The sequence below is a fragment of the Benincasa hispida genome, chromosome 1 (genome assembly GCF_027475165.1).
Source record: "Benincasa hispida cultivar pf3 chromosome 1, pf3_genome.v1.1, whole genome shotgun sequence".
Lineage (NCBI taxonomy): Eukaryota > Viridiplantae > Streptophyta > Magnoliopsida > Cucurbitales > Cucurbitaceae > Benincasa > Benincasa hispida.
The window spans coordinates 642,654-651,576 of record NC_143478.1 but is presented as its reverse complement, the minus strand read 5'-3'; the positions used below and the strand labels follow the sequence as shown (position 1 = coordinate 651,576).

Genomic DNA, 8,923 nt, shown 5'->3' with positions numbered 1-8,923 from the left:
ATGGAATTGAATTAACTTGCATCACAATTCAAGAATCTAGTCGGCATTAATGTGGCTTAGGGTTTATAAATTATTTATGCACGAATTTCAACCGTCTGATCATTTTTTGCTAATTAAATCGAAGGCTTGTTGGTGACTCTCATAATTATTACATTTATTTAAATCACACAAACCTAGGGAAATGGCAATGTAAAATGCTTATTATCTGTATAATTAATTGTTTATTTTAAAGATTCTCTTTGTGGAACTAAAGCTAGGAGTGTGACTGAGTGTAAGGTTAAATCTTATTTACCCAAGTCTTCATATATATTTTAATGATTTAAATATTTTTTTTATTCATCAACTTTTAATAATATCTTATTTTAGTCCATAAATTTTTAAAAATATTTGTATTAATCCCTAAACTTTGAATATTATTTTATTCTGGTTTCTAAACTTTTAAAAATATTTGTTTTAATTCTTAAACTTTTGAAAATTTCTTATTTTGATCTCTTATATATTAAGATCTTGTTAAGTCTTTGACAAAATGACGAGATACCTTGTATTTTTATATGACTACACTACCAAATAAGTTAGTTACGTTAAATAATTTAGAGTTTTAGTTTTGAATAAGGTGGCAAAGCTGGAAAATTTAAACAATATTTTTAGTTCAAAATTTTGGACGTTCAATATTTTGGCGTGTTGATTGTTGACATTTTACTCCATTTTATCTTACTCAATACATCTAAAGCCTAGTCATTAAAAAATATAAGCTCTCGCATTTCTGTTGAAAATATAACATAATTTTAATAGTATAAACTAAAATAAACACTTTTTAAAAGCATAGAGACTAAAATCAACATTTATGAAAATTTAGAGACCAAAATAAAATAATAATCAAAATTTAGAGATTAAAATAGGATTTAAACCCTATTTTATTTTAGTTTCTATATTTTTTTTAAGTGTTTTTTTCCCTTTCATCACAAGACACCTTATTTATAAATTTTTTTAGTCGTAGCTTTATATTAAATAGTTTTATTCATTATAAAGTTTGCGCTTTTAAAACTACAATAACGACCTAATGAAAATATGAGGAAAAAGTAAACAAAAGTTAGAAATACAATGGTTCGAATGAATATTATGAAAATAAATAAATAAGAATTAACAAATGATTATGAACTTTATATGGATCATAATTGTATTTAAACGTGATTGTTTTCATTACTTCTCTTGTTCTAGCCACATGCCTATGTATGTAATTCAATTAAACATGTTATAAATTTTTTGAATAAAAATTAAATAAAACGAACAAATTTAAAGATAGAAATAGAAGGTTAAATTACAAGTTTGGTTCATATGGGAGGTGAAAATTTGTATTTAGTCCTTTTCAATTTTAAAAATTATAATTGAATTCTTATGATTTGATAAAATCTGATAAATAATTCAGATAGTTTGATAGATTTCTCACTAATAATCGATACTATAGGGACTATTTATAATAAATTTATTAAACGATAGAGATTGAAATCTAAATATTCAATCTAATTATGAATATTGAAACTTTCTTCAAACTCGATTTTCTAATTCGACAAAAATTTAAATTTGAAAACTTCAACGGATATTCTTTTCCCTTCATATACTAATATTTTGAAGCTTGACTTTTGCAACTAATGTTCCAAATAGCATGGAAAAAGAGATATGGACTAACCCGCATTGCAAATATCAAGATTTTATCCTAATATTTTTCAAATTTATTATAGATATAATATTAAAAGTTTATCAAAAAAATCGTTAATCAAATTTTTTTAAATTTATTTTAACAACTAAATATCCAACTCAATTATTCAAGCTATTTGTAAATGTGTTCTTGTGAAGCACTTAGCACATAGTTTGATTGGATTTGACGTTTTAGTGCAGACAATCAGTTGAGAAAAATATTTGACAAGTGGTTTGATGTCCTGGTATCCATCATCTCTGTTGTGAGCATAACCATTGTGTCCACGGTATTACTAGGTGCATTATCATAACATTCGGTATGATGTGTTTATTTGTCATTCTACATGGCTTAAAGCTTCCATTAAGGAAATTTACATAGGGTATCTTTTTAGGATATATTTCCTTGTAGAACGTAGTGAGTGTTGTAATACTAACTTTGAACTTCAAAAAATATTATAAATTTATCATTCTAATAAAACTTCATTCAACACGCCGTTAAAATAAAGTATTCTCGTATGCACTGAATTAATTATAAAATATATGTATAACACAAAATTGATAGAATTTCAAAGAAAGGTGACAACATAGTTATGTTTTTATAAGAAATTACGAGCTTTTGACAAATTTATTTCACATTTAATTTGTATGTTAACCGAGCTAAAATTTACATAGAGTTTGACAATATTAACATTAGTGAATTTATGGAGATGGATAAATTGAAACACTTATCTTAATATAGACCGAAGGTCGATGACTAAATTTGATGCAACTTGAAAAGATGAAGGGCGGAGATTAAAAGTAATAGGAGTCAAGTCAATTCAATTTGTGATTACAAAAGGTTCAACAATTAAAAATTAAAAAAGAAGAGTTAAATTTCAAATCTAATATAGAATTATATGTTTTATGTCTTATTTGGTCCATAAACTTTAAAAAATATTTAATACGTCATAAACTTTCAAATTGTGCCTAAAAATTCATTAAAGAGAGAGAAAAACTAATCCATCTATTAGATATAATTATGAGTTTTATGTCTATGAAACTTTAAACTTTATTTATGGTGAATTTTAAAGATTTGAATGTTCAAGAATTAATTTATAAGAATTGAGAGTTTCGATAACTCAACAAATATATATTTCAAAGTTTATTGGAAAAGTAGGTGTAATTTAACTAAATTTGAAAAGAAAAGTAATTAAATATGGTCCTTGTTCTTTTCATTCCATTTTTGGTCCCATTACTTTTATATAATTATTTTTTTTCAATGTTAGCTCTGAATTTCTAATATTTTTCATACAAATGTCAATATATTACCATAGAAATGCTAATAAAAATAAAAATTTTAAAAAAATCAACAATAAACTAAATTTAAAGTACCAAAATGGTATTATTTTAAGGAAAGAGAAACTAATTTTTCTTCACATCCCTGTTCATGCTTCGTCAACAGAGACACTCTGCCTCCCGAGCTGGTAATTTTGATGCATGGAGCGAGACGAAGCACGCAAATAAGAAGCAACAATGGCGGCCATTCTGATTCAAAACTAGGCCCTTCTTCAACTCTAAACACTAAACTCAAACCCATTCTGGTTTTTTCTCTGTTCATCTTTTTCCTCTCTTTTCGTGCCCCGTTTTCCATTATTCAATTCCCCCCTCTCTTCCCTAGAGAGAAAAAAAACCCAAAAACAAGCATCCAAAGCGCGGCGTGGGTAGTGGGTTTTGTTTTGATAATCTCAAGATAATGCTCCTCAGTTCTGTATTTTATTGGCTTCAATTTGATTCCCTTCCTTGATGGATCGCCATTGCTAGTTCTTCGAGAGAAACGGAAAGAGGCTGCAATATCAATGATACAAACTCGAGAAGAAGGATTTGGAAATTGATGCAAATGTCGTCGACCCCTTCTTCGAGACACTATTTCCCCTTCTTCCTCTTCTTCTTCTTTTTCTCTGTTCTTCACTGTGTTTCTCGTGTCTCTGCTTCTAATGGCGAAGCCTCTCTGTTATTTTCATGGCTTCGAAGTTCTGGTAGTCGTTCTCATTTCTCTGATTGGGATGTTTTTGACGCTAATCCATGTAATTGGACCTCCATTTCTTGCTCCTCTCATGGGTTTGTTACTGGGATCAATATTCAGTTTGTTCCTCTTCGGCTTCCTCTGCCTTCGAATCTCTCTTCGTTTCGGTTTCTTCAGAAGCTTGTTATCTCCGGTGCTAATGTTACCGGAAAAATCCCCGACGATATCGGAAACTGTACGGAACTCGTAGTTCTTGACTTGAGCTTCAATAATCTCGTGGGGTCTATTCCTGAAAGTATTGGAAATCTCCGGAAGTTGGAGGACTTGATTTTGAACGAAAACCAGTTGACGGGGAGTATTCCGGCGGAGTTAGGGTTTTGCTCTAGCCTCAAGAATATCTTCATTTTTGATAATTTGCTGTCTGGATTTTTGCCGCCGGACGTTGGAAAATTAGGAAATCTCGAAGTTCTTCGAGCGGGAGGTAACAAAGAAATTACCGGAGAAATCCCACCGGAGATTGGAAACTGCAGTAAACTGACATTTTTAGGGCTTGCCGATACTCAGATTTCCGGGCGATTACCGTTGTCTTTGGGAAGGCTTCAGAAGCTTCAGACATTGTCGATTTACACGACTTTGCTCTCCGGTGAAATTCCTTCCGATCTAGGCAACTGTTCTGAGCTTGTTGATTTGTATCTTTATGAAAATAGTCTCTCTGGTTCGATTCCACCACAGATAGGGGAGCTCAAAAAACTTGAACAATTGTTCTTATGGCAGAACAATTTAGTTGGGGCAATCCCAAAAGAGGTTGGTAACTGTAGCAGTTTAAGAAGAATTGATTTCTCTTTGAATTATCTGTCTGGGACTTTACCATTAACTTTGGGGGAACTTTCAAAGCTAGAGGAGTTTATGATTAGTGATAACCATGTCTCTGGTTCAATCCCCTCTAGTCTTTCAAATGCCAAGAACTTGTTGCAGTTGCAATTTGATAACAATCAGATTTCTGGGTTGATTCCTCCAGAGCTTGGGGCTTTATCAAAGCTTACTGTGTTGTTGGCATGGCAGAACCAACTTGAAGGATGCATTCCTGAAAGTTTGGAGGGGTGTAGTAATCTTGAAGCTATTGATTTGTCTCATAACTCACTCACTGGGGCTATTCCTTCTGGATTGTTTCAGCTTCATAATCTCACAAAACTTCTGTTGATTTCCAATGATATATCTGGTCCAATCCCACCCGAAATCGGTAACGCCAGCTCGCTTGTACGGCTACGGCTTGGAAACAACCGGATTGCGGGTGGGATTCCCAGAACAATTGGCAGCCTGAGTAGTTTAGACTTTCTTGATCTCTCTGGGAATCGCATCTCTGGTCCACTGCCTGATGAGATTGGCAATTGCAGAGAGTTGCAGATGATAGATTTGAGCTATAATGCTTTAGAAGGTCCCTTGCCCAACTCATTGGGATCTTTGTCTCAGCTTCAGGTCTTGGATGTTTCATATAATCGATTTTCGGGTCAGCTTCTGGGGAGCTTTGGCAGTCTTGTTTCGTTAAATAAGCTTGTTTTGAGAGCAAACTTGTTCTCGGGATCGATACCGACATTTCTTGGGCTATGTTCAGGTTTGCAACTACTCGATCTTAGTAACAACCATTTTACTGGAAACATTCCACTGGAGTTGGGACAGCTTGATGCTCTTGAAATTGCTCTCAATCTCAGCAACAATGAACTCTATGGGCCAATCCCACCTCAAATATCTGCACTTACCAAGCTTTCAGTACTTGATCTGTCGCGAAATAAGCTTGAGGGCAACTTGAAACCGCTTGCCGGGCTGAGTAATCTGGTCTCTCTCAACATCTCTTACAATAATTTCAGTGGTTATCTCCCTGACAACAAGCTTTTCAGGCAGCTATCACCAATGGACCTGACTGGCAATGAAAGGCTATGTTCTTCGATCAGGGACTCATGTTTCTCTATGGATGGATCAAGACTAACGAGGAATGGAAACAATGTGAGACTATCACATAAGCTTAAGCTAGCAATTGCCTTGCTTGTTGTTTTAACATTTGTCATGATAATCGTGGGGATTATTGCAGTGGTTAGAGCAAGAAGAAACATAATCGATGATGATGATTCAGAGTTAGGGGACAAATGGCCTTGGCAATTCACACCATTCCAGAAACTAAATTTCTCTGTGGACCAAGTACTAAGATGCCTAATAGATTCAAATGTGATTGGAAAAGGATGTTCTGGGGTTGTCTATCGAGCTGATATTGGTAACGGCGAGGTCATTGCAGTGAAGAAGCTGTGGCCAACAGTATCAGCTGTCGCTAAAGGGTATACTAACGATAAACCAAGAGTTCGTGATTCCTTCTCCACGGAGGTGAAAACTTTAGGCTTGATTCGTCATAAGAACATTGTTAGATTCTTGGGTTGTTGTTGGAACAAAAACACAAGGTTGCTTATGTATGATTACATGCCCAATGGGAGTTTGGGAAGCCTCCTCCATGAAAGAGGAGGGAATAATGTTGCCTTGGACTGGGCACTTAGGTACAAAATCTTGCTTGGTGCAGCACAAGGGCTTGCTTACTTGCACCATGACTGTGTCCCTGCCATTGTTCACAGGGACATCAAAGCCAATAACATTCTCGTTGGCCTAGACTTTGAGCCTTACATTGCTGATTTTGGCCTTGCCAAGCTTGTCGATGATGGCAATTTCGGTCAGTCTTCCAACACCGTCGCCGGTTCTTATGGATACATTGCTCCTGGTAAACGTTTTCTCTGATCATCATTTTTATTTCATATCAAGTAATATCTTTTATCTAATTTGTTATGAAATTGACAAATAAAGAAAGCGAAAAAAACATAAACGGTAAAGATTGACACAAAAAAATTACATGGTTTACTAATAATTTGTTAGCTATATCCACGAACAGAGGAAGATAATAGTTTATTATTAAAGATAAATATCAGATAAAACAGAGTGCTAATAGGGTTAGTGAATTTATGTATGACACTACTCTAAACCTCATGCTTGGTTATTCATAATGTGTCTTTACTTGATGAAACTTTACAGCTATAGAACCATTTTCCCCCTTAATGACTGAATCCTTTACTGTTGGCTTTCTCCCTTGTACATGACAAACATCGTTTGTTTTTCGACCCAATACTAAGAGTACTCATCATTCTTCCAATACTAAGAATACTCGTCAATCTTTCTTTTCCTTTCAGAATATGGATACATGATGAAGATCACAGAAAAGAGCGATGTTTACAGTTTTGGCGTCGTAGTATTGGAAGTCCTAACAGGAAAGCAACCAATTGATCCAACAATACCAGAAGGGCAACATGTGGTTGATTGGGTGAGACAGAAGAAAGGGGTGGGAGTTCTAGACTCAACCCTTCTGTCTAGGCCAGAGACAGAGATAGAGGAAATGGTGCAAGTTTTAGGCATAGCATTGCTGTGCGTGAACTTCTCCCCGGACGAGCGCCCGAACATGAAAGATGTCGCTGCCATGCTTAAAGAAATCAAGCACGAAACCGACTCAAAGATTGACGTGTTCGTTGAAGGGGGGAGTGATGGTCAAGAAAACAAGAGGCCAAAGGGGGTGTTGGCAATGGCAACAGCTTCATCCTCGTCTAATAAACCGGGAACGGAAAGTGTTTGTGTTAAAAGTGATGGTTACAGCCTTTCTTCTTCCTCATTGCTTTACCCATCTTCCTCTATTGCTGGGAGTCAAGTGAATTAAAGAATTGTATAATATAACAATACAGGGGAAAGGGTTTGTGATTTCCATTGATTTTTCAGGCTGTTCTCTGTTTTTTTTTCTTGATCCTTTTCAATTTTTTCTATGTAAAGAGAGATGGAACACAGTGTAATTTTAACTTGCATTGTTTTAACTTCTTCACTTAGACTTCTTTAGTAAAATCCCGATTTTGGTAATAGAAGACGAAGAAGCTTTGACTCAAATACTTCAGTTTTTTATTTGTTTATAACTAACTTTGTGATATAAACAGTCAGCTGGTATGCTCTATTTAAAACAAAAATAGAGAGAGTTATCATTATTTTTCCTAATTTTTTTTTGTAAACAACAAAAATTGTACGCAATCTTTATTAGTAAAAGAACTTGGATCTTTCCGTGGACATTGGCAATCTTGCAGAACCACGTAAATTTTGTGTTTCATCCTCTTGCCTTTATCTTTCTTGTTCATACGATTGTTTTCTTTCTGCAAATCGCGTGTCATTCATTCACCATTCAAATCGCAACAAATAATGAGTATCAAGTTCAATCGTGCATCGATTTTCGTTATCGAGTAGCTTTAAGTTGATCGTTTTCACCTTCGAGTCGCACCGAGTATTGTTCAAGAATCATTGAGTAAGATCGAGTATTAGTTCAGTTGTCGTCGAGTTCCATCAAGGATTTAATAGAGACTCGTCAGACGAAGAAGGGAATTCTCATCGAGCATCGAGTAGGAAGACGTCGAACGTCGAGTATCGATCATCGAGGATTTGGCAGAATAATGCTTAGCCTTTTCTTCATATTTCCTGCATTGATCTTGAGCATTTGGGCCTAGTGAAAAGTGGTTGATCCAACAATTTGTGGTATCAGAGTGTTTGAAGATTATCAAGGTCAACATTCTTGGATCATCAAGATACTTAAGAAATCTAGACTTGATACTCAATCAGATCAGAAATGGTTGTTGCAAGGTATGAAATTGAGAAGTTTGATGGGAATGGTGATTTTGGCTTATGGAAGGCCAAAATCAAAGTTATTCTTGGACAATAGAGAGCTCACAAGGCCCTTTTGGACCCATCAACTTTGCCACCTACTATATCAGCTCAAGAAAGGGAAGACATGGAGCTTACAGCATATGAGACTTTGGTTCTTAATCTCAGTGACAACATCTTGAAACAAGTGATAAAGACATGGCCTACAAGATGTGGGCCAAGCTGGAAGGTCTTTTTGCAACCAAGGATCTTCCCAACAAGATGTATCTAAGGGAGAAGTTTTTCACGTTCAAGATGGATTTTGCCAAGCCTCTTTCAGATAATTTGGATCAGTTCAAGAGCCTTGGCGAGAAAATTGGCGATGAGAATGAAGCTTTTGTGTTATTAAACTCTCTACCCGAAGCCTATAAGAAGATGAAGAATGTCTTGAAATATGGTAGAGAATCAGTTACCATTGATGTCATCATTTCAGCATTAAGAACTAGAGAGTTAGAGCTTCAGTCAGTA

The 8,923-nt window shown here is 34.9% G+C and overlaps 1 protein-coding gene across 1 annotated transcript; it reads left to right on the top strand.

Annotated features, from left to right (window-relative positions):
* The first annotated feature begins 3,096 nt into the window (after nt 1-3,096).
* Nucleotides 3,097-7,591, top strand: LOC120073925 (uncharacterized). The gene is made up of 2 exons (XM_039026848.2): nt 3,097-6,455; nt 6,919-7,591. The coding sequence occupies exons 1-2, from the start codon at nt 3,566-3,568 to the stop codon at nt 7,434-7,436; spliced, it is 3,408 nt and encodes a 1,135-aa protein (XP_038882776.1). The 5' UTR covers nt 3,097-3,565; the 3' UTR covers nt 7,437-7,591.
* Nucleotides 7,592-8,923: the final 1,332 nt, after the last annotated feature.

Bases quoted from the DNA above. Each gene is read 5' to 3' on its own strand.
- LOC120073925 (XM_039026848.2), top strand. From the start codon at position 3,566: ATGCAAATGTCGTCGACCCCTTCTTCGAGACACTATTTCCCCTTCTTC. The intron at 6,456-6,918 runs GTAAACGTTTTC...TTTTCCTTTCAG, and splicing joins TTATGGATACATTGCTCCTG to AATATGGATACATGATGAAG.